The following is a 25,248-nucleotide window of genomic DNA, read 5'->3' on the forward strand; positions in this document are numbered from 1 at the left end:
CCGCCTGCCGCCTGCCTCTGTCCCTCTGTCGTTTTTGGCTGCCTGCCTAGTCGCTGCTGAATCTCGTTTAAAAATACATACCTTTAGGCTAGGTTCTTTGTGGGTTTATGTACAACATTTAAATTACTAATAGTTGCAATTCGCCAGCTAAATATTTTATTCAACGAACGAAACGAACAACGAAACGGAAATATGAAAAAGAAAAAAGCAACAATTGGTTTGCCCTCTGTTTGGATTACGATTTAATGTATATCATTGTAGTCCTTTCATCGGGCATTTTCATAATGCTCCTTAAATACGAGTATGTACACACATATCAAGCGAACGAGAATGGAACGAGAGTGAATTCAGTATCGTGGATTCCACGTATTTTTTAATTGCTTGACTTGGTTTTTGCGAGAAATTAAGTTAAATTCTTAACTCACACACACACACACACACAAGCATACTCCACATAGACATTTACTCACACACACAAACACACACACACACTCAAAGAAATAGGAAATAAATTGTTTGCTGCTATCATTTCGTCTATCATTCATTATCTTAGTGGAAATCTTGATGCAAATTTGAGCCCTTCACTTAAAGTGGACAACTTCCTTTCCACGGATGATAGGCATTGGATCCAAATCAGAAAAAAATATTATGTCACATAGCATATGTATATGGGGAGGTTTTTATAGCTGGACTTGATTCAATTTCGCTTTTGCGCTTTTACAACCGAACGTGTTCCATTAATCTCTATTCATTTTCATACTTGAAGTATTATCATTATTTTACTCGTAATAATCTTTCTTTATCATTCGTTTTATCGGTAATTATATATATATATGTATATATATATATATATATTTATGTATATACATATCTAATCGGTAAGTGCCAGAGTGGTGCGCCGTGGATGGATTGTGGTTTGGTTTTAGTTTTGGTTTATCAAATCGATTGAAAATCAATGGCAAAGAAAACAAGAGTCAAACAACGCCTTGTCTTCCAGACAACCAGTAGCTAGAGGCTCACAAAATACAAATACAAATACAAATACAAATATAGTCTACTAACAATATAAAACACTTCGTTCTGGACGTACATGATTGGGGTTTCAGGGAAGCCAATTGTGTGTGTGGGAGGGGTTAAGCTAATTTTGGACGTTATTGAACATGTTTCTCTCGTTCTTTCTCTCTCTCTCTCTCTCTCTCATTCTCTCTCTCACTTTTATCTAAAATATATTGCTAAACAACAAAAGTGGAGTGGAATCAAGTAGAATTAGATTAAATAATGCCTGCTCTTAAAATTACTAATCAATCAAACTTTCCTTCTGGTTTTTCTCCCCTTCTTTATCCTTTATCCCCTTTATTTTAAGACAAGCGCGCGACGTGCCGCATGGCGTATGCGTGATATTTTTTGTAGGTAGAACCAGAACAAAATGTCTGCAATTCGGTTGGATAAATGTATGTATATATTTATTCATATTCGTGTATATTTATGTGTGGCCCGTTTTAGCAGTGCTGTGATAATTTAGGGGTTTAAGATTTAGTTTTGCGGAGCTAAGAATTAGTTTTAGTTTAGCTACAAATACCTATACGTGTCAGTGTGTGTGCCGGTGTGCGTCTGTGTGGGAGTGTCTGTGTGTATTAAAATTCCGCTCTTTATTCTCTCTCTATTCCCTCCTTTCTTAGTTATCGCCTATACTTTGCTTGTAGATGTCTGTGTGTGTTTTCGTGTATCTGTGTATATCTGTGGGTAGCTTTGTGTGTGGCTCAGAGAACTAACGCTATAATTAAAAATTGGCTTTATTTCCTTGCTCTTTCCTCCTCGCTTCCCTCATTCCTACTTTTGGCCGCTTTAGTTTCATTATATATTCCCGCTTCCGTTTCCGCTTCCGTTTCCGCCTTCTTCGGCTTCCTTTAATTGCGTTTTTTAGGCTTGTTATCGATTTACTTTCTTTTGAGAACTTTGCTACAATTGTTATTATAGTAATGCATGTGGGAATTAGCTGTAGATTTAGTTGTAGATTTATATTTATTAACTGCTTATTGCGTTTTATAAACACTAACTTCATTTGTCTTATTTCAACTACTTACTTAAGCCGCTTCCTACCTCCTACAGACGACTCCACGTCTCCTTACCTCTCTTTATTCCATTCCTACTTCCTCTTTTGCTCCTCTCTTTTCCCCGCACATTTCTCTGTCGCCATTTCCATTGCCATAACCTAACATACAATTCGTAAATCTAGTAAAAAAATGTTATCTTTTCTGTTCTGTTTTTTTTTGTGTTTTTTTTTTGTGTTTTTTTTTTTTTTTGTAATTTTCCTTTTGTTTTCGACCAACACACCAACGCACAATTATTACTAGACAAAAAAAAAACCATAGTGTTGCTTACTAGCCTAAAGTTTGTAAAGGTCTATAGAAAAAAAAACGATCATCTCACGCCCATTCCTCGAACGCACGCTGCTGCTCTCCCTCTCCCTCTCCGTCTCCATTCATCATTCTTTTAAGTACATCTGCTTTCACTCTCTTTCTCCTTGGCGTCGATCGGCGCGTGTTCTCCAGGGATTGGAATGTCAGTGGCTTGGATTAGTAGCGCTGCTGGTACTCGTGGTGCCAGCGGTTAAAGTCGATGTGAAACACAATGATCGAGCCCGTGGAGAGTCCAGCCAGCAGATATCTAAAGATTCGAAAAGAGATTCGAACAAAGTCGGGAAAGAGTGTACCAAACAGGGGAAAAAATAAGTTATAATTGAGTTTTTTTTGGGACTTCTCGATGCGCTACTCTGTATATTGTCTGGGGAGTTTTACTCACTTTTGATCGTGTGTCAAGGCCAGGGATCGTATGCCCGCATTGCATGCGGGGAAGGCATAGAGTGGTGCTAGGTTAAAGGTGCGCCACACCTCCACGATGCCACGATCGCCGGCGGTCATCAGGTATTCGCCATCGCGCGACAGCAGCATGCACTGAAAGGGAGAAGGGAGAAAATTCAAGAGAAAGACAAGTGTCATGATCAGTAAATGGTACACCAAAGATAGAGATATATAGATATCTGAAAGGGTAGAAGATCAAGAATAATTTACCTGCAGATTGTCGTTGTGCGTCTCATGGCGCAGCTTCTTGCCATTGATAGTGTAGGCGGCCACATTTCCCTTGTCGTAGTTGATCACAATGAAGCCCTCCCGGGACATGGTGATCAGCTCCGGGGAATGAAACTCCGATGGCGGGTCCAGCGAACGCAGCAGATCCCCGAACGTCGTGTGTATGAGCACGGGACCATCTACACAAAGGCAAGAGGGAATTTGACATGGCCGTCAGGATGGAGCATCCTCCTGCAATACTTACTGGATGACCCGGAGACGACTAGGCCCAGCTCGGCGCTGATCACCACCGAGGTGACGGCCTGTTCGTGGCCCGTGAGGGTGGCCCGCGGTGTGGGCACGTCGCCCTCGCCCACAATGCTCTGGGTGCGGGCATTCCAGTGCCACAGCAGCACCGTGCAGTCCGCCGATCCCGATGCGATGTAGCAGTCGGATGTGATGTTGCACTCCGAGCGGGCCATGCAGGTGACCACCCCAAAGTGTCCGAACACTATCTGTACGATTTTCGCTGGAGACAAGAGGGAGGATAGTGGCGATAGAAGGGCGCTCTATGGGGAAGAGATCTAACGGGATCTCGACTTACCCGTTTCGGTGGCAAAGACGCGGAAACTGTTGTCCCAGAAGCCGCAGGCAATCAGGAAACGGCTATCCACCGTGGTCACAAAGCAGTTGGATCGGATCTTCAGCATTTGGCTGAAGTTGTCCCCCAAATGGCGGCGGCTCACCGCGTTGCTGTTGTTATTGGCGCCGTGCACAGCTACAGGATAGGGGATTGGGGATGATATGGGAGAAGCGTTAAAAAAGAACCGGAAAACTGGAAACGGGGAAAATGCTCACCGAGAACCGGGTCGATGGTCAGCGGCTGATTGGAACCGGGCGACTGGGGCGACTCAGCATAGCTGGGACTCTGGACGGATGCGGTGTAGTTGCAGTTCCAGCGATTGACCGCAAACTGATGCCCGGCGGTCACGGTGACGACGGACGGCAGCGACAGCTGTGGGTACGTGTTGGCCGAGATGTGGATGACCGGCGAGTTCTGGTAGAACTTGAGCATTTGGCACAGATCCTCGGGCATGGCGCTGAACATCATGGGGGAGAGATGCATGGCGGAGCTGCGCGGCGGATGGGGCTCCATCAGCAGCTGGCTGGGCGTCTGGCCAAAGTTGCGGATCTGGTTCTCGACCGCTTCGCGCATCACCGGATCGAGGACGCCGTCCAGATCGACGCTGCCCTCGTAGGTGAGATAGTAGAAGACATTGGTGGCCCGGATGGCCTCGGGTCCGCGCTGCTTGTAGCCGAATATCAGATCGATCCACTGGTGCAGCTGGCAGGAGACGAACTCCGACTCCAAGGCCATGCGATTGATGCGTACGAACTCCTCGGGGCTCTTGGCCCACGGCGGCAGCTCGATGTCGTCCACCAGGGCCCCGTCCTCGCGGTGTCCCAGTCTGTAGCCGGAGGCATTGTAGAACATCTCCGGCAGGAAATACCACTCTGGTATCAGCTCCTTCACATCCGACGTGTCCCGCTGGCAGTTCTTCCACGACAGCGACACGGACGAGAACAACCTGTCCGGATAGTCGAACTTGCCGCCCTGCAGCGCCAGGAACATGGTCGTGAAGGGCTCCACGCGCACCAGCCAGTTGAGAGTGAAGGCCGCCGTCGAGTAGTGGGTGCCGTAGTGGAAGGGCGGAATGGTGTCGCTGTCCCAGCTCTCGTACCGCTCCTCGAAGTAGGCGCGACGCGACGGATTCAGGGCGCCGATCGGCTTGGACAGATCCCGGTAGTTGGAGGGCAGGCTGAGGTCCAGGTCCTTCGACTCGTAGTTGGTCAGCACCCAGGGGAAGATGGGATACTGGTTGAGGTCGTTGTATGTCCGCCCCGCGATCGTGTTCAGGAACATCAAGTACTCGAAGTTGGAGATCTCGCGCCGCTGCCACTTCTGGGTCATGTTCGAGTTGCGCATTAGCTGGCGGGGGGACATCATAGAGGCGCGACGCGTCTGCGGTATGCCGTACTTGATGCCAACGCCCACACGCGGCAGGGCCTTGATCACTTTCTTGACGGTGTGCTGGTCGGGAAAGGCGAACAGGATGGAGGTGCGGCTCGCCAGGAATATCTCCAGGGCGACGTTCTGCAGCAGGTAGCGGCGTGAGAAGATCGCGCGCACCTCCGAGAAGTACCACTTGCCGTGCAGATGATCGCAGTACTTGAGCACCTCGCCGTCGATCTTCTGGAACTCCGGATGCTCCTCGTCCACCTCAAAGAACATCTCCGTGCTAGTGATCGAGACGGTGCCAGGGGCCACCAGTCCGGGGGCAATCAGGCGCGCCTTCGTGCTGATGTTCACCGGCCCCGTGAGATCGAGGTCCAGCTCCCGGTCCTCGATCAGCAGCTCGGCATCGTCCAGCAGCTCTCCGTTGTGCTGGGCCGAGGGATGGGCCCGCGAGACGGCGATCTGGGTGTGGAACTCGTCGCGCGTCTGCAGTATGGCGTCCTCGGGCCCTCCGTTCTCGAGGGCCGCCTTCAGCGTGGCCTGCGGGTGGGAGGAGCCGCGGGGGTTCTGCACCATCCGCTTGCGCCGGCGGGCATCGTCTTCCCAGGCATCCAGCTTCCAGTAGGTGCTCTTCTGAATCGCAACTGGCCCCACACCAGCGCCCGAGCCCACACCATTGACATCGCCCCAGGCGCCGTGGCGGTTGCACATGATGTTGCGCACCTTCTCCAGGAGGCGGCTGGCGATGACATTGTCCCGACGACGGGCAGCGGTGATGAGGTGGTCGCACATTCGCTCCTCCTCGCGCCGCTCCAGCAGCGTCTGGGCGCACTGTGACTCGAAGTCGGCGTGTTTCAGGACATCGTCGGCCCGCATCCGATTGAGGATGAACTCCGCTTCGTTGGCCACGCGCACGATGTGGTCCTTCATGGCGTGCGAGAGCAGACGGCCCTCGTTGATCAGCTCGATGAAGGCGAGGCCGGCGTGCTTCTGGAGGCTGTTCTGCCACTCCTGTGAGCAGAGCAGCATCACCAGCTCCACCACCGAGTGCGAGTTCTTGAAGGTGGTCAGGCCCTTGCCCTCCATCAGCAGCTCCTGGCCGTGCGAGCCGACCAGCGTCTTGGACAGGAACGGGGCAAAGTCCACCATAATCTCGCGCAGCAGCGGACACACCGGTCCCAGGGCGATCTCCAGCTTCTGTGTGAGACTCGCCTCCCGGGAGGGCGTCGTAAGCGGCAGCTGGGCCACGAGTGCCGGAGCCTTCATTGGCAGCTCCTCGGGCCGCGGACGTTGGCCACCGCCGACGCCCTGGCCGGGTCCTACGGGCGCCCCGGAGGCAGAGCCCGTCGAGCCGCTGCCATAACCATCGGGAACCCGCACCACAGAGATCTCCGAGTCGGGCTTGTCGCCCCGTTCTCCGCCCATGATCCCATGACCCAGTGGTCCGTGCTGCTGTTGCTGCTGCTGCTGCTGCTGCTGTGGCCCGCCTGCTCCTGCGGCGCCTCCCTGCTGTCCATGCTGGGAATGGGGATGGGTGGCCGAGGAGGGATCGTGCTTGTCCCCACTGTCGACGAGTCCCACCACCATTCCGGCGCTGGCCGCCTGAACGGCGGCATCCTCGTTCAGATTCACATCCGTCCAGCTCTCGTCGTTCGAGTGGCTGGGCTTGTGGTGGTCATCGATCAGGATCTCGCTGGAGGACTCCACCTCAGGAACTTCGTTTTCGGTTGAGTTCATGTTCAGGGAGCCCACGTCCGAGTCGACGCTCTGTTTGGGTGTGGTTGTGGGTGTGGGTGTGGGTGTGGATGTGGAGGGGGGTTTTGGGTTTTGGGATTTGGGAATAGATGAGAAATAAGTAGGTAATCAAAATATGCATAACTTTACGGGTGGAGGTCGGGGGCAGAAGAAGAGCAATCCAGATTGGGCCACCCTTGATGTGGGTGTTCTTCGCTTTCTCTCTGACTTTCTCTCCCACTCTCTTTCCCTTTTCTCAGTGTGTTTGTGTGGGTTTGAATACATTAAAAGCAGTGTGTGTCTGGGTGTGTGGGCGGTGTTTTGATGTATGCCTATCATTTGCACATTAATTATGCACACTGGACTATAAATCAAAATTCTCGAGCAAGCCGCCATCCCCAACATTCCCTCCCCCCGAAATGGGAGACCATGTCCAGGCGTCCGTCCGTTTTGTCAACACATGCATTTGTCATCGACTCGTCCCAGTTCTCCGACATCTTCTACATCTCCTGCATCTCCTCCTACTGCTGCCTGCCGGTCTGCCGGCCTGTCTGCCGCTCATTGTCGGGCATGGCGGCGACAGTTTGTCAAACTGATTTGCATAAAAGTAGTCCAGATTTACCCCGGAACACCGAACCCGAAAATCTCGTACTATTACCTCAAATTCGGCTCATCCGAATGGCATTAGGCGTCGTAGTACGAATCGGAGCGAAACGTGGCGGAATCCCGAACACGAATGAGCTGGCAGGGCATGTGACAAATTTTGTTAAGCGTTTGACAAATGTCAACTGTCAAATACAACAGAATGTCAGCGGCACGCGCTGCACACGCATGTCGCAGCTCCAACACCAACCCCAAACCCCAAAACGTAGGTGGTAGGTACACGCCTGTCCAGTCGCACGGCTGTCTGTCCGGATCGTACGGATTGAATGTGAAATGTGGGAATGTGGAAAGGTCCGGGAGTCCCATATCCGTGTTGCGTCAGCTGTTGCTGCTGTGTTGCGTGTGTCAGAGGCAGAGGCAGAGGCAGAGACAGCGACAGAGAGCAGTGCGTGCAGCATGTCATCAACACGAAATCAATCGCTGTCTTTGTTTGCCCTCAAAAGTGTGTCCGTGTCCGTGTCGGTGTCCGCGTCCGCGTCCGTAATAGTGTGTCCATATGTCCTACGTTTGTGTGTGTGCGTGAGGCTTATCCACACACACAACCCCAAATTCAATTCAAAACCCATCCAAAATCCCCTGGACCAATCCGCAGACCAAATCCAAGGCCCTCCACAAGCTCTTATCTCTTCCTGTCAACTGTGATATATGCACGCATCCATTGAGTGGAGTGGACTGAGAGCGGAAGATAGATACGGGGACGGAGAGGGGAGAGAGAGAGGCGGAGAGAGAGCAGTGCACTTAGTACTACGCACAGACACACACACACACACACACATGGATAGATGATTAGCTGTGCGTGTGCGTATGCATGTGCGGGAATAAATTATGCGTGAGTATTAGTTCATTAAGCAATGGCTACCGAAAAACGTGATAAAAGCCAAGAAGTGTGCGTTCCACACACAGAAGTGTGTGTAGTGTTTTGTTCTGGTGTGTGTATTACAGGCATGTATCACTAATTGCACGGGATACACTCGTACATACATATACATATACATATACATATACACATACGTTTACTGTTACAGACACACTACTGACACACACTCTACCTTGTATCGACAACGACATTTACATAGACAAACAAACACGAGGATGAGGATACATCGCCGGTTGGCTACCTACATGAGGACACGCACCCATCAGGACACAGGACACGCACCCGCCCCCCCCCCCACCCGAAAGCGAAGAGGCACCTTCGCGTGGCAATGCATGCTCTGGAGGGGTGCTGGGTGCTGGCTGCTGGTGGTACTCGAGTGCGTTCTGTGTGCGTGTGTGGGTGCGGTTCATTAAATGATTTGATTCATTAATGGAGATGGGATGGACAAATGAAAAGTGAATTGAGTTCAAAAGTAAATAATCCCCCCATTAAAAGTAATTTGAAATGAAATCAGAGAAAATCAATAAAAACGAAATAAAAAACGGGGCAACTATTCTTGGAAGAAACGAAAAGCAATAGGGTTAATAATTATTAAACGTAACTTGTGGATTTTTCAATGCGGTTTCCTGACTCAAAATAAAATTATAAAATCCTTTCGTAATTCTTTTTAGCACGGCTAAGTCGGTTATTCTAAAAAATGCCCTCTGGCATTATGCATTTTTATAGATTTACAGATACTCCATTTTCCATCACAACACTCAGAGAAATATGGCGTTGTTGACGGAGAGACATCTATATTTAAATTAATTTAAATTTAATTTAAATTTTTAAATACCAGAAAAGTGAAATTAAATAGAATTCACTTTGATTGAAGCTGACATTTATTGAAATGAATTTTTAATATTTATGGGCCATGTTCTTTAAATATGAAATATGAAAATATTTATATATAGATATATATATATATGAAAATATTCAATTTAAATGTGCATTTTTTATATGAAATTTATTGTCAAAATTTAAGTGAAAACAAACTTTTTAATCTCCAAAATAAGGACTTTTTTCTCGGATAGGGAATAGGGAATATGTTGTCACTATCTTTAATTAAAAATCGAAGATCGAGATTTACTAATGGACCTACAGCAAAGGGTAATTCAATTCAATTATTGACGCAAATAAAAATACTCGTACACATTAATATTTATACATATGTATGTATGTACATATATAATTGAAGCCAGAGGCCAGTGTGTGCGGAACTAATTAAAGCACTCAATGAAAGGAAACGAAACGAACACAAATAATGAAGGATTCAATGGCGAATTTCAGTAACAGTGCTTCAATGTTTTGTGTTTTGTGGGCTGTGGGCTGTGGCTGTGGCAGTACGTGGCACGTGGTGCGTGGGCATAAGTGAGTGAGTGGCTTTTTGGGTGGTTTTACGGACGGTCAAAAGCTATGTTTTGTTGCAGTTGTTTGTGGCTGTACTTCTTGTGACTGTTTCTTTTTTTTTTTTAGTTTTTTTGGCTGTGGTTCATTGTTACCTTTGGTAGTCTCTGTGGCACCATTGGCTTTGGTGGTGACAATGGTTGTTGTTGAATTTTAATTGTTGTTGTTGTTGCTGTTGTTGTTGCAGCTGCAGCTGCTGTCGTAATGGTAGTACTTTTTGTTGTTGTTGTTTTTGTTGTTGTCTTAGTGTTGTTGTTGTTGTAAATATTATGGGCTGTTGTTGTTGTCTGGTTGTTGGCCTGTGACATTTTCGATTTGTATTTTTTTGGAAATTTTGTTTCGTTTTTGCGATTTGTTGCACATGCAAATGAAGTTTAGTTTTTGGTTTTTTTGTTCTTAGATTTTCACTAACTCTAGTCACACTCATACACACACGTGGACATACACTGCCGCATGTCGCATTCTGTCACAGTTCATGTCGCATGCATCAAGGACAGTCATGCGACAGAACTCCTTCTTTGCGGCACACGCACTCACCTATTCACTCACCCATTCATTCGCCTGCATTCACCTGCATCCACTTGCATTCACTTGCATTCATACGAGTACAGTCGCGTCCACAAAAAACTCACCTTGATCGATGGCGGTCCGCTCGAATGCGAATCATTATCCGCCAGCACCGACGGATTGTTCTCATCCACGACAATAATTTCATAGTCGCTGTCCTGGATCTGGCGTCCACCTACAGATTGGAGAACGAAAGAGCACACAGATACGGAAAGAGAGAAGAGAGAAAAAGAGAACGATTAGTTGCATGCCACAGAATGGGTCGAAATGGTGTGTGTGTCGACTGTTTCTCGTGTACTTCTTCGATTCGTTACAATAAGTTTCAATCACTAGAGTAGATATCTGTAGAATTTACGGTAGCACGAAGCTGTAGACAAACTGAAACGGAAATGGAAACTCTAAAAACTCAACTCGAAAACTCGAATGGAAAAGTGTACGGTGGGAAAATGAACAAACGGAATAAGCCCACAAAGAAAAAATATAAACACAAGTAGAACTCAAGAGGCAGACACTCTGCAGACATTCACGACACGCAGACACACCGACACACAGACACACCGACTCACAGACTCACAGGGAAGGCAGAGTGGGGCAGGGGAAGTATTTGAAAGGAGCATTTGCATGAATTAGCCACGAAAAGTGCTCCCTCCTTTCATAATTTTCCCTAATCCCTGGCTTCGAGTGCGAGGTGTGAAATTCTCTTTGGACTGCCGACTACAGACTACAGACTACAGACTGCCGACTGGTGGCTGCTGCCTGCTGCCTGCTGCCTGGGTTTTATCTACAAATTAACCTTGTTTAACAGTTGGCTCTGGCCTGATCTGATCCTGGCTTAATTGAAATTTATGATGGTCCCTGACATGCGGATGGTGGCCGTGTAACACGTGCTCCAGTTGGTCCCTGTGCCTCCTCTCTGCAATCCCCATTAAGTATGCTACACTTTTGTGCACTCGACGGCCGCTCTATCCATTATGTCCTGCTCCTCCATTATTCCACCTTCTGCTTCTGCTTCTGCCTCCACTTCTTTTTTTCGTTCGTTTAATTTTGCAATTATTTTCATGCACCGCCACGCCCACACACACACCCCCACACACACACGCCCACACACACACACAGATTGAGTGGGAGAGAGACAGGGAGTGCTGGCCACAAATTACTTTTGAACAGAATTCGGAACGTGTTATCGGCTCCAACAGTTGTACAAACTGTTTTCCTTCGCAATTCGCATTTTTTGTTGTTTTTGCTTTTGTCGCTTTTCATTTTTCCCCTACGCTTTGTTCTCTCGTTTTCTGCTTTCATAAATTATCCCAAAAGTTTTCCCCATTCTGTCGTTGTTGTTGTTGTTGTGGCTGTTTTTTTGCGCTCGTTTTTTTCCTGTTTTTTGGCGCGACTTATTTACATTTTTGTCGCTGCCATTAAAATCGTAATGGGAATGCTGTTGCTACCCTAGAATGACCCCTAGATGGCAGGCACTGAATGACTGCGAGTCCGTGGAGGGCTAACCCTTGTGTTTGTTATCGTTTTGGAACCGATACCCACTCAATCATGATCACGGTACTTTTTCCATATATATAATTGGCTTGAGTAAAACAGAAAGTACTCGACAATGGACCTCGTTGGACGACGGAACGGACGATCGATTGATACTCGATTACTGACGGCCTGTCGTTGTTCGAGAACTGGAATCATTCGATTCAATGCAATCCAGATACCATAACCATTATCCATCTAATGCTGATCTACCAATTCCATCTATCAGAGCCACAGCTGACTTGACTCTGCAGGGTATTCCCCTATTCGTCTACCTATATTCCTACATCTTCGCCATATTTTTTGCTGGTCTGTTTTCTGCGGGGGCGGTTGGAGGGATACCTTTCCATTCGCGTGGCTCGGACCATGTCCAATGGTAATTTTTAAAATGCAGGCGTGCCGAATACCGTTTTATGGCCTGTCTGCGAAATGTTTTATGCGCCCTGAAACACACACACACACACACACACACACAGATCCTGACGCACTAACACACACAAGCTCGAACGCGTGTATGAATAGAAAATTGTATAATTTTCATGTAATTCATTTTCATAAAATGTAAAATTAACGAATTCTGTTTCATTGCCAGTGATGATGGGGCGGTGCGGGGGTGATTTGTGTGTGTGTGTGGGAGAGTGTGATACATTTTCAGTCGGCCCCTGATGGCCTCTGAGTTTGCCACCCCGAGTCTATGTGTGTGTGTGTGTGTGTTGCAAATGAAGATAAATGAAATAAAATGTCTGCTGACAGCATGAAAATGACGAGCCAGCAGAGTAGAAAGAAGGCCAGATAGAAAGATACAAAGAGATAGATAGATAGAGACAGAGAGAGAGAGAGCCTGGTAAAAAGATCTAGTTTGAAGTTGGTCCAAAATTTCTGGCTGTCACTGTGTGGCTGCAACATTCTGGTGCCGTGTGTGTGTGAGTTAGGGTGTTACAAAGATAGATTGCAGTTTTTAAAAGCAAATTTGGATAACGTATCCCCCTCTCCCCTTCCCTTTCCCTTTTCCTATTCCTTTCCCACATGAAGCAGCCAGAGCAGAGTATTACATCACATACACACATCATTTCCTGTCTTGCAATTATAAGTCTCCCGTCTCTCCCGCCATTTTCCATCGCCCAGCACGAGTATGAGTACATTTTCCATAACACAACCAGAAATAAATGCTGTAAATAGTTTTTTAGACAAACAATAAATACCAAAACGAGAAGGACTCGATCTCCAAGCAGAAAATGTCCGAATTTCAATAAAAATGTACGAGTATGTATATTTGTTTGTATGAATGGTGCATTGTGGGGCGGAAAACCGTAAAACGGAAAACGGAAAAACTGACAAATTGGGGGGGAAAAACTGGGAGCTGGAACAACTGAAAAGCCCCGCAAAAGCCGGGGCGAAAAATGCGAGAAACCAAGAAAAGCCACAAGCAAGAAGCCAGAAGAACAAGCAGAGGGAAAACACTCTGATTAAGCCGGAAGATTCATGGGGGAATTGTGGGGTTTAGGGTGAGTCCCATCCCATATCGTGTGGTCGTTTGGCCGGTCAAAGCGAGATGGATTATGCACTTAAATATGCTTACGAGCGATAATAATGTTAATAATAAAAGCGGTCATCGATGGGTAAATGAGTTGGGGGCGGGTGGGGGTGTTGCCACGGAGATAATTCAATATTTAAGGCGCTTTGGGGGCACAGACAGGAATCAGTATCAGTATCAGTATCAGTATCTGCATTTGTGGATTTCCCTGAATAAGCCCCGGGGTATGCAGGACAGCAGCACTCGGATACCCCGGATGTTAACATAGAGAGCGAGAGAGCGAGAGGGAGAACGAGCGAGAGCATAACTAAAAAAAGAACAAAAACAAAAACACTCCATAAATGCAAAAATAAAGAATCTCCTTCCTCGCAGGGTGTGTGTAGCATAGAAAAATTATGTATGTACAAGCTATGCGTACACACCCCCCTCCTCACACACACACACCCACAGAGAACAGAACACACACACACACACACACACACAGTCGTAAAACAGAACTGGCAGAACAAAGATTGATATACTACACATACAGACACAAACACACACATACAGAATAGCTACGAGTAATACTAGTAGATACGGAGTACGGACTACGGACTACGGACTACGGATTACGGATTACGGAACCGAAGGTATGGCTATACACAACACAAAAACTATATCGGTATCGGCAAGGAAACGATAAGGAGAGGTACAAAGGTAAGTGAGGAAAGGAGATCGAAACAAAAAAATATATTCGCTACAATCTAAATACTAAATAATGGGGGAAGATAGTTTAATGATAGAGATACAACAACAGATACAGAAACGGTAAGAGATACATAGATACATAAATAGATAGATAGATAGATAGAGAGAAAGAGAGAGAGAGAGAGTCGAGAGAGCGTGACATTACAACTACTCTACAAAACACTCGAGCGAGCGATACCTGTTCCAGAGCCGGAATCGGATGCGGTGCGTTGTCCATTGTAGCGGTAATTATTGTTTATGGCGTTTGTCTTGTACGCCACGCCTCCGCCTACGCCTACGCCAACATCACCGTCTCCTTCCATTCCCATGCCTATCCCCATACCCATTCCCATGCCCATTCCCATGCCCATGTTCATGTTCATGTTGCTCATGCCGCCTCCAGATCCAGGTCCAGATCCAGCTCCTGTCCCAACCACAGCTCCACCAACAGATGGTGTGGCAGCACTGTGGCCGTTTCTCAGATTCCGCATGTTGTTCATCATGTTGGCATTATTGTTGTTGCCACCACCCGTGGCATGGCCATTCACCAGGCCTCCAGCTATAGCTCCTCCAGCTACAGTTCCAGTTGCAGTGCCAGCGGCTGCTCCTCCAGGCATCTGGTACTCTGCCAATCTATTCTGCTGTGTGGCAGTCTCTCCGTTGCGCACATAAGCATGCGGATGCGAATGAGAGTGCGGATGCTGATGATAGCCAGCTGTGGATCCATTCTCCCCATAATGCTTCCCATTCAACTGCTGCTGCTGCTGTTGCTGCTGATGGCCATTGATCAGTCCATAGTGGGACTGCTGTTGGTGAGGATGGTAGTGTTGCTGCTGCTGCTGCTGCTGTTGCTGCTTGTGGAGCTGCCGGTGCGTCTGCTGGTGGCTTTGAGAGGCCAGCGAGGAAAGCGAGGAGCTCGATGCCGGCTGCGAGGTGGCTGTCGAGCTTGCGGACGAGCTGCTCGAGTGCGTGGCCAAGGGTGTGGGTGAGATGTTGCCACCAAGCTGTTGCTGCTGCTGGTGCTGTTGATGCTGCTGCTGCTGCTGCTGTTGTGTAGCTGCTGCCTGCTGCTGCTGTTGCTGGTAGTAGGCAGCCGTCATACTCGTATGATGGTGGCTATGGTTATGGGATGTCTGTTGTTGCATCTGCTGTTGCTGTTGCTGGTGGTAGTAATGTTGCTGCTGCTGCTGGTGTTGCATGGAGGAGGCGGCAGCCACATGATTCTGGTGCGATTCGGGCAGGAATTGCGGGTAGACATGGTGCGACCATTGGGGGAAGAGAGGGCGCGCACTGGCGGCTTCTATGGTTATCGTTATCATTATCGTTATCGTTATGGTAATCGAGATTATCGTTGTTTATTTACACACACACATTGAGGGAATGGCGGGCAGGGATTCGGATGATTCACGTGTTTTGTAGGGGGCGAGGCCGGGCGATGGGTACGTTTTTTGATGATGTTTTTGTTTATTCCATTTTTGTGTTTTTTGTTTTTATTTTTTATTTTTTTTTTGTACAATAAATCCGAAAAAGCAGCGTGAAATGAAATCATCGAAAAACGGAACAAAGAAAAGAAACATAAAACCGAATAGTATCTCCAACAATGGACAGACATGAGTTCTCTTTTTTTTTAGGGGCGGGGGCAGCTGGGGCGGCGGGCGCTTTTGGGGCTGGCTAATCAACGATGTGTTGCTTAACGACTAGGTGATTATATAGTATATGTATGTAGATAGAACACATATATGTGTATGTATAAATAGCCTAAAAAAAGAATGGGATAGTGGGTGGGGTAGGTGGTGGGTGGTGGGTATGGTGGATGGTGCAGAGTGCGCCTAAGTGGGATGTGGATGTGGGACGGTATTCGGGTATTCTTTTGGGAGGACTTACACACACACACGCACATGGACGGGGACCTCTCTGTATATGGAATGCTGCTGGGTGCGGGGGGAGCGTGGACAATGTGCGGTGTGGTGCGGTGCGGTGCGGTGCGGTCAGGTGCGGTCAGGTGCTTTAAAAGGAGTGGTAGGTGGGCGGAGGGGTGGCTAACATATTTTCATAGGTCATGTGGCATCTACCAGAAAAAACTTTCGTTTAGCTGTTCACAAGAACAAAACGACAAAAAAACCAAAAAACGCACAGAAACCAAAGCGAAACAAGCCGCAACGAAACGATACGGAATGGAACGAAACGAAAGTAAACGAAATATGGTTACACTGGAGGCCGAATCGAAACAGAACCTAATATATCAATCGATTAGATTATAGATGTTTTTTTTTGTTTTTTTGTACAGATATCGAAAGTAGAAACCATAAACGAGTGAAGTTTTTGGTGCAGCAAAATCATCGGAAAATCAGAAACTAACCGAAAAGGAACAGAAGACGAAAAACAGGAAACGGAAACGAGCGACAGACGCAACCGAAAAACAGAAGTGGTACGAAACGAAACGAAACGAAAGGAACATGAAATGAGACGGAAACGAAAAAGTTTCAGTTGAGGGTCCCACTTCTCCACTCCACTGGCAGCCGGAGCCTCTACCCATGGCATATATAGCAGGGTAGTAATCCTTATAGCTACAGAGTATTTATATAGCCCTATTTGAGTGGGTCAGAGTTTTGGGTGACTTACCGCCGCCTGAGGTGCGCTGCAGGACCGGCGACTGGCGCTGGATCTGTGGCTCTGCTGGTGGCTCCAGAATGTCGCGGTACTTGGACACCATCAGCACGGAGATGAAGTAGACAATGGCCAGAGAGAGGAACTGCGCTTGCTTCGTCTCCTCCTGCGAATGCAAATGCACAAGAGAAACGAACGAAAGGGAGGGCGTGTCATGGCGGGTGTCATGGCGGGTGTCATGGCGGGTGTCATGGGTGTCTTGATTTCCACTTACCACATCACGATAGATGACGGCCCTCAAGCGATTCACGTCCATGTCCTGCAGAAGCTTCTCGGGATCCTTGACGGGCGATAATTGACCGGTGATTGACTCCACAATATTCTGTGCGGATTGACACCGATGAGGATTAGCGCTCTCTATGGATTGGGTGCGTCGGCTGGGGGTAGAGTACTCACCTTTGGCGATGCTTGGGCGCCGCGTATGAGTGCCTGCAGATGCGCCGCCCCGGGCACATCCCGTGCGAGGGCACCCACATTGTAGCGGGTACGCTCCTTGCACTCGAGGCAGTTGCGCACCGCACAGGTGCAGACGAGACGCAGACACTGGCGCAGTATCCCACCGCTGGACATGTTCTTCTCGGCCTCCAGTTCGCCAAAGTTCAGCGAGGTGGCAAAGATCAGGACATCGGCCATGTTAACGAGACGCTGCAAGAAGGATACGGCCACCTCCAGGGGCATGCCCTGCGTCGGCTCCAGCACATCCAGCTCCGACTGCAATCAATTCGGAATCATTTCATGGAAGGCTCAACGATGATTGGGCTTGGGTTCGGATTCTACTTACATTCGGAGATGTGGCACTGGCCAACAGAGGCAAAAGGCCACCGCAGGCGATGATCAGATTGTCGGCCAACTGGGAGATCAGATGCACCGTGTTCACTACGAAGATCGCATTCTCGCTGGAGTTGACAAAGTCCAGGACGCTCTTGGTGGAGTGGCTGCGCCACACCTGGATGTCCGTCTCCAGCGAGAAGAGCACGTCGCTGAGCAGCCGCTGATGGATGTACGACCACTTGAATTCCGGTATGCGGAAGGGCGGACGCGTCGGTCCCGGACTGAACATGGGACGCGTCGAGCCGGACTTGGAGCGCTGCTGCTGCTGCGGTTGCTGCTGCTGTTGCTGTTTTGCCTCTCCACTGGCTGGATTCGCTGTGAGACGAGGGGAGGGGAAAATTAAAGGTCAGGTTCTAAGGTCAGGACTGCTCTGCCACTTACCGTAGTGACTGGACTCGAGCTGAGCGTTTCCCTCGATGCCCGACGACGGCTCCTCACAGTCCTCCACTGTCTCCCCTGTCTGGGATTCCTCCTCCTGGAGCTGCACTTCTTCCTGGGTCAACAGCGAAGGGATGACCCCGATACCAGCTTCATTCTTTGGCGTTGTCTGGGTGGTCGAGTCTACCTCCATGGGCTTGACCCGGCCGGGCGTGGGAGCCACTGTAGCAGGCGGCTGCTGCTCTTCTGGCTGCTCCTCCGGCGGTGCCGGTGAAGTTTGGGTCGTCTGCTCTGAGGCCTCCACCTTGTTGACGTTGACGGTCTCGCCCACCGCCTTCACGGTCTCCTCCACCAGTGTGTCCAGCACTTCGTTGACAATGGCCGTCACATGCTCCTTTGTTTCCGTTTCGGTGTCGGCCTCTGTTACCGTTTTAGTGTCCTTTTCCTCTGTCTTCTCTGGCTCTTCTTGGATTGGTTGGGATTCCTGGGCGAGGACAAGAGCAGCCTCGACCACCTCGTGGACAATTTCTTCGGCTGCGGCTGCCACGCTTTGGGGTGTTTCCTCCGGTTTGGGTTTCTCTTCCTCAGGCACGACTATGGCTGCCGCTGCCGCTTCCGCTTCCGTTTCCGTTCCTTTGGAGCCGGGCAGCTCGTTGTTGTTGGTCTCCGTCTCGGCTTTGGCTGGGGCGTCTGTCGCTGCTGGGGCGTCTGTCGCTGCTGTGGCATCGATCACCTTCTCGATCAATTGCTCCACAATATCACGCACTGCCAGCTCCACCAGATCCTCGCTTGGCTCGGCTGCGGGCTCTACCTCGGACTTCAACTGGGGCTCTGCCTCGGACTCGGCCAACTGCAGCAGGAGAAGATTCTCCTCGATCTCCGGCTCTGTGCTGGTGTCCGGACTGACGCTGATCTCGGGCGTGGAGATGCTCTCCTGGCTGCTCTCTGGCTGCTCGACTTTCTCGTTATTGTTCAGCTTGTTGTCTGCTTCTTCAGTCTTTTGATTGGTTGCTTCTAGTGTGGGGCTCGGGCTTGGTTCCGCTTCTGCTGGCGCAGCCGCTGCCGCTTCAGCTTTCGTCGCAGTTTCCGTTTCCGCTTTCGCTTTTTCTGCCGCTGCTTCCGCGGGACCCTCGCTCTTCGGTAGCGGAGTGGCTGTGGCACTGTGGTTGGTGATCTCGTTGGCATTGACCTCCGTTTCCGTCTCCGCCTCCGCATCCGCCTCTCCATCCCCTGCGGCTCTGGTGGTGGTCACCTCTCTGCGCTCTTCTTCACTGGGACTGGGATTATTGTTGTTGTTGTAGTTGTTGTTGAGCAGATTCTTGCTATTCAGAAGACTGACATTATCCTGCGGCTCCTGCTGCTTCTGCTGCTGCTGCTGCTCCTGGGACTTCTTCTCGTTGTTGAGAACACCCTGGACCACTTCGTTGACGGCCAGCTCAATCTCCTCGTCCTTCAGCACGGAGGAGGCCTCCTGCAGGACATCGTCCATGACCAGCTTGCAGTCGTTGAGCGCCGCCTCCGAGGACTGCAGAACATGCGCCACATGCTGCTCCACATCGAGGGCATCCTTGGCCGTGGCCAGCTCTAGCTCCTCCACATCCATGTCGTCGCCTAGCTGCAGGGCTTTCCTTAGCGCAGCCTGGCCTCCCTCCGAAGGTGTGGCCGTGGGATCCCCCTCTGACTGCGGCTTCTTCTCCTTCTCCAGCTCCAGCTCCGACTCGAGGCTGCCGTTGCAGGTGGGCGCCGGTACCAGAGTTGACGCGGATGTGGACGTGGCCTGGAGCGCTTCGTCCGTTTTGATTTGCTCGTTGTACACGTCGGAAATGTTGGCAATGACCGACTTGGTGCTCGGCGGCACGGCTGGCACCTCCTGATCCGTCGGGGCCTCAGATCCATCAGCGCTGCCGGGACGGAGGGAGGGATCGCGATCGGGATCGGGATCTGCAGTATCTGCGGGGTCCTGGGGATCTACTTCGCCATCGACAGGTAGCTCAAAGCTTTCCAGCTCCTCGACGGTCTCCTCCTCCATATCGTCCTCCTCCTCGACGACGGCGGCCACATCCTCCAGCGAGGCAATGGACACGGCTCCCTTCACAGCCGGCACCGTGGCCTGGCTCTGAATGGCAGCCGGTGGAGCTCCAGCTCCTCCTCCGTTCTGCTGCTGCTGCAGCTCCTCGCGCTCCCAGCCGCTGATCGTGCTGATGGGCCGGGCCTGGCGCAGAGCGGGATCAGTGATGTTGTCCGTGCGCTGGCGCTCATAGTGCTCGTACATCTGGGCAAACTGCAGCTTGAACTCCTCGTAGGAGACCTTCGAGTGGACGATGGCCAGGGTGTCCACCCAGACGCGCCAGCCGCCATACTCGTGCTTGATGGCATGATGCAGGAGCATGCGGAAGAGCGAGTATACCATGTCGCTGATCTTCTGCTCCTCACTGTTCTTGGGATGAATGTACGCCATCGCGATGAGCCACTCCTGCCACACGGACATCTGCAGCACCGTGCGCCGGTTCTCCCGATTGCTGTTGCACAGCAGCGTCATGTCCTGCAGGAACAGCTTCTTCACATCGATCAGCGACTCTGTCTGCTTCGACTGGCGGATCAGTGTGGCCACCACCTTCAGTATCACTGCATTTCGAAATTGGTTTTGGTTGGTTAGGGGTTAAAGAATCAGGGGGTGATTTTCAAGGGCGAATTTCAGGAGGGAATACGAGTGTGGTTGGATTCTTACTTGGATTCTCCAGACGATAGTGGCTCTCTGGCTCCGGGTGGCGTGTGTAGAGGATCTGCTGCGAGATATGCTCCGTCATGATCTCGTAGAGGACATTGTAGGTTGGCAGCGACAGCGACTCCTCGTACAGCAGCAGGCGCTCGGCCAGCAGTGTGTAGAGATTGTGGGGCGACATCACGTCGTACTTGCGCCTAGCCAGGGAGGAAGAGTTTACGCTTAGGATGAGGGATAAGGCAGAAACGATTGCTCGATACAGAAATCGACATATATTTAGTTGTGTGACACTCCAACGATAACTGTATCGACACTGGATTATACGGTAACAGTCCCCCCAACCCACACCCTGTATCTGGCACATGGTATATCCCACCACTTACTTGTGTGTGCTTCGCGAGAGGAAGAACCCTAGAAGCTTGAGGGCTTGGAGGCGAATCAATTGACTTTCGGCCGCCAGCAGCTTGAAGATGCTGCGCACGCCGTGCTTCACATCGAAGGCAGGTACCATGGAGCTGGGATGCTCCGACATCAATGAGATGAGCATTTGCAGCACATCGTGCAGGTTCTCGTCCTGAAAATACGAAATGCGAAATGGAAATCCGATATGGAACTCCGTTCTCTAGGAGGCTATGGCTATGGCTCTCACTCTCACCTCATGCATGGTGGTCAAATAGTTGAGTATGCTCTGCAGTTCATCCTCCTTGACCCCGTTGCCGATCATTATCAGTTGCTTAAGGAACAGCAGGATGTAGGCACGTATGGCCAGTATATCCTTCTGCGCTGGACGCGGTCCATCTAAATTGGGTATAAACGGGGATCCCCTGTAAAATAAATGCCACCCAAGCGATCCTGGCTCCGGCACTCACCTAGGCCCTTGGGTATGATGCCGCTCTTGGCACGTGGATTTACCACCCAGTAATAGTACTTGAGGGTGTGCACGGTCTGTAGGACGGTGCTCACGCGTCGCACATTGCTGTAGATCTGAGTGTCGCTGAGGAACTCGGTGGCCAGATAGGAGTACAGTCGGGCCTGGACATTCGCCGGCGTGTAGATCCACAGTGCTGGGTTGAACAGCACGTGGTCGAGCAGCTGCCACGTGAGAAACGAGAAACAGAACAACTGCGGCACATTAGTCAAGTAACTTATGCTGTCCTCGAATCGAATGGATCGTTTGAGTAGTTCTCGTTGTATAGTTTACAGTTAACAGTTTACAGAGAGTAGTTTGCTCGGAAAGGAAGAAATGCGAGTTATACGAAGATACGAATGGAATAGTAAGTATATGTATATTCACGCAAAAGACACACAAAGGATAGGCAATAGTAGAGTGGAGTATGGGATAGATTATGGGTGCGTTTAAAGATAAGGAGATTGATTTTTTTGTTTTTATTGGTATACATACGGTTAACATGAGTTTCGGTTTTGTTTTTTGTTTTTTTTTTTATATTTATTTTTCGTTGTTGTAGTCATAGTTGTTGTTGAGTTGTTGTTGTTGTTGATGTTGATTGGGGGATTTTGATATTGGGGGAGTAGTAGTAGTAGTAGTAGTAGTAGGATTCGTAGGATGGACAACAGTTTTTGGTAACACATGCAGCAAACACGGGCAATCAACGAACGAACATAAAACGAAAGTTGGACCCGAAATCAAGTCCAACGCAACCGAACGGAATGGAACGGAACGGAACGAAATGAAACGAAACGAAACAATTGGCATTCCAGTAGTCAAAAAATGTTTAGGATTAAGTTCAAGTTAATTCAAGGATTAGGGTTAAAACTAAGCTAAAGCTAAGGCTAAAGCTAAAGCTAATATTAAGACTAATTTAAGGCTAAATTCGTTTATTAATCGATAAGTATATCGAGGCGGGGGATTCGTAGAGACAGAGAGGGAAAGAGAGAGAGAGTGGGGGAGAGATGGGTTTGCTACAACATGATGAACTGATGATACCCCTCATTTCCACGAACGGAGAGAATTCCATTCTTCAGAAACTTAATCGATCATTAATCGATAGATATGTACGTATATCAAGGTGCTGGTTCACCTAGTGCCACTAAAAGGCGAAATTCACTCAATAAATCGCATTAAAGTGATTCGAATATCTGGTCTTAATCCGTACAATTAAGGCAACTTTTACCCTTTCATTCCATTATCAGTTTCGGCCCGGAGTTTCAGCTGAAAACAAAACTTGTTAAGCTCTCGCTTCAACTTGTTGGATTGTCAAAAAACAATGTTCGTCCCAGCTCCGGCTACAGCTATAGGTACTGCAACTGCTACTGCTACTGCTACAGCTGTTGCCATGGCTCAGACAACAATGCAACATCAGGGCCCTTCCGAAAAATCCACTACACGCCTCGTCAACCCACTCACGTGGACGTTACGGACGGCATCAGCAGCAACAGCAACAGAAGTTTCCCAATTAAAAAGCTCTGCACCGAATGTAAAATTTTTATTTTCAGCTCGAAAGGTGCCACGGAAAATATATATATCTACCAGTATATTCAGTAAACTTTTTTTGTTTGTTGTATTATTCATTTTGTGAGGAAATGGGATTGGGGATTGGCAGTGGGCAGTGGGTCGGTGGTAGAGTGGATTGCGGGAGCTGGTCGACAGGATGGACAGATATACGAGATATACGAGGGGATCAATTAGGATGGTGCGATGCGGTTCTCTGAACACAACTCTTCTCTCAATTATCCAAATGACACATCGAACAAATTGACTAAGGGACGGGCGAACGATGGGGATGGTAGGGTGGGGGGTAGAGGAACGGTGTATAAGCTGAAGCTAGATATGGATGGGGTTGAGAGGTTGAGGTTTAAACCTGAGGTTACCCTTTCAGTTGATAAGATTATGTGGTTTATCGTGTGGTTCTGTGATTCGACATTGACTTGAACACGAGTGAGAGGCGGAATGGGAGGATAAGCAATGGAATGGAATGGAATGATATGAGCTGGGCTATAATACACACATGAACACAAATGCATATCATTGAGGGGGAGAGAGTAGTGGCATAGCGACAGATACACTCCCCCACCCCCGAGATATACACGATACACGATGAGATGAGGATGTGTGAGCTATACAAATGATGTTCAAGAAATTACGTTAACAACAGACACGTACACGTACGAAAATTAAATGGAAACGAAACGAAACGGAATGAACAGTGGAACGGAAACGGAAACAGAAACAGAAAACAGAAGCATTCGATATAGTTTTCAAAGGCAATTCTTGTAGAAAGAAATCGAGAGTTGAGCTTCACCTGGTAGAACTGTTGTTGTTCATGTTGATGTTGTAGTTTATATAGATCGGTTGTAGTTGTTTTTATTTTTAATTGTTAGAATTGAAAGTGTGTGTGTGTGTGTGTGTGAGAGTATGTTGATGATGCAACAAAAGAAGCGGGAATGTGTGAAGCGGGAAACGGGTTACGGAAACGGTTTTTGAAATGAGCAAGCGATCGTGAATGTGTTTGTGTGTGTTTGTGTGTGTTTGTGGGATCGTGTAGGCGGTGGCGGAGAGCGTGAAGAAGAGCGCAGGGAGAGAGAGAGAGAAAGAGAGAGTGTGAAGGTGAGAAAGAGAGAGAGAGAGAGAGAGAGAGCAGACAAAAGTAGAAGAAGACATTTAAATTGTAGTTTATTCATTTTAATGTTGCACGTTCGTTTCATTTTTATTTATTTCTATTTTTGGATCTTCTAGCATTTTATTTTTGTCTGATTGCTGATTTTGGGTAAGAAAAGTATTCAATTTTGATTAATCTGAAAGCGAAGCGGTTATGCAAGCAATTGCAAGCAGAACGCCATGGAACGGAACACAAATCGCAATCGCAATCGAAACGAAAGAATGAAACAATTTTGTAGCCAGCCAATTTGGAAGAGAGAGAGAGAAGCTCTCAACATGCCTGAACAGTGCGAGATAAAAGCATGCAGCAGTCGTGCAAAGCAGTGCTGGAAATCGTAACAGCGGGAATAAATAAAGCAGTGTTAAGTAAGCTTAAGTTGGTGGTAAGTGTTGAATAGTGTGGGATACAAACGGTTTTGAAATACACACACAAAATAAAACAAACTTCATTGGAAAATTAAATGTAAAGTACTGGAATTGGAAAGTGTCGGAGACCGTCAATTCAAAAGTATTAAATACCGACTCTGTGTATCCCGCTTTGCAGTGGAAATAAAAGAAGAAGGCTTAAGCCTGCTATTTAGGCCATCCCTTCTTCTACCTCCAAGCAGAGAGGGTATAAAAGTCAGAGGGTTGCCTGTGCCAGCCTGTCTCTGTGTCGGTGCCCCTGTTCTGGCAGAAACCGGGTTAAGTCGGAGCATAACCAACAGAAAACAGAAAAACAGAGGGGATTGCGGATTAGCCTCCACTCAAGCAGCTTCCCACCATCCCATCCGATTCGCTGACAGGCAAAGGCGCAAAGCAAATATTATACATATGTCTGTATGTATCTTTATAAATATATTTATGTAGTATATGTGGGGGGGAATAAT

At 48.6% G+C, this 25,248-nt stretch overlaps 1 protein-coding gene across 18 annotated transcripts in view; it reads right to left on the reverse strand.

Moving 5' to 3' along the window:
- Positions 1-424: 424 nt before the first annotated feature.
- LOC108151182 (neurobeachin) overlaps positions 425-25,248 on the reverse strand; it is a 188,519-nt gene continuing 163,695 nt past the window's right edge. For 4 of the 18 annotated variants that reach the window (XM_033386968.1, XM_033386967.1, XM_033386969.1 and 1 more), the window contains 18 exons: positions 24,024-24,032; positions 21,633-21,885; positions 21,419-21,561; positions 21,147-21,337; positions 20,770-20,984; positions 18,045-20,666; positions 17,614-17,978; positions 17,229-17,543; positions 17,047-17,154; positions 16,788-16,938; positions 14,365-15,465; positions 10,438-10,547; positions 3,927-6,852; positions 3,673-3,846; positions 3,334-3,597; positions 3,072-3,268; positions 2,803-2,954; positions 425-2,667 (listed from right to left, as the gene is read on the reverse strand). In XM_033386968.1, coding sequence (XP_033242859.1) covers positions 2,577-2,667; positions 2,803-2,954; positions 3,072-3,268; positions 3,334-3,597; positions 3,673-3,846; positions 3,927-6,852; positions 10,438-10,547; positions 14,365-15,465; positions 16,788-16,938; positions 17,047-17,154; positions 17,229-17,543; positions 17,614-17,978; positions 18,045-20,666; positions 20,770-20,984; positions 21,147-21,337; positions 21,419-21,561; positions 21,633-21,885; positions 24,024-24,032 — 9,387 coding nt within the window. In that variant the 3' untranslated portion in view covers positions 425-2,576. Of the gene's footprint in view, positions 2,668-2,802; positions 2,955-3,071; positions 3,269-3,333; positions 3,598-3,672; positions 3,847-3,926; positions 6,853-10,437; positions 10,548-14,364; positions 15,466-16,787; positions 16,939-17,046; positions 17,155-17,228; positions 17,544-17,613; positions 17,979-18,044; positions 20,667-20,769; positions 20,985-21,146; positions 21,338-21,418; positions 21,562-21,632; positions 21,886-22,165; positions 22,190-24,023; positions 24,033-25,248 lie in introns of those variants that run through there. The other 14 variants (XM_017279621.2, XM_017279623.2, XM_017279618.2 and 11 more) reach the window with 9 other exon arrangements.

This window comes from Drosophila miranda, chromosome XR (assembly GCF_003369915.1).
Source record: "Drosophila miranda strain MSH22 chromosome XR, D.miranda_PacBio2.1, whole genome shotgun sequence".
In the NCBI taxonomy this organism is placed as follows: domain Eukaryota; kingdom Metazoa; phylum Arthropoda; class Insecta; order Diptera; family Drosophilidae; genus Drosophila; species Drosophila miranda.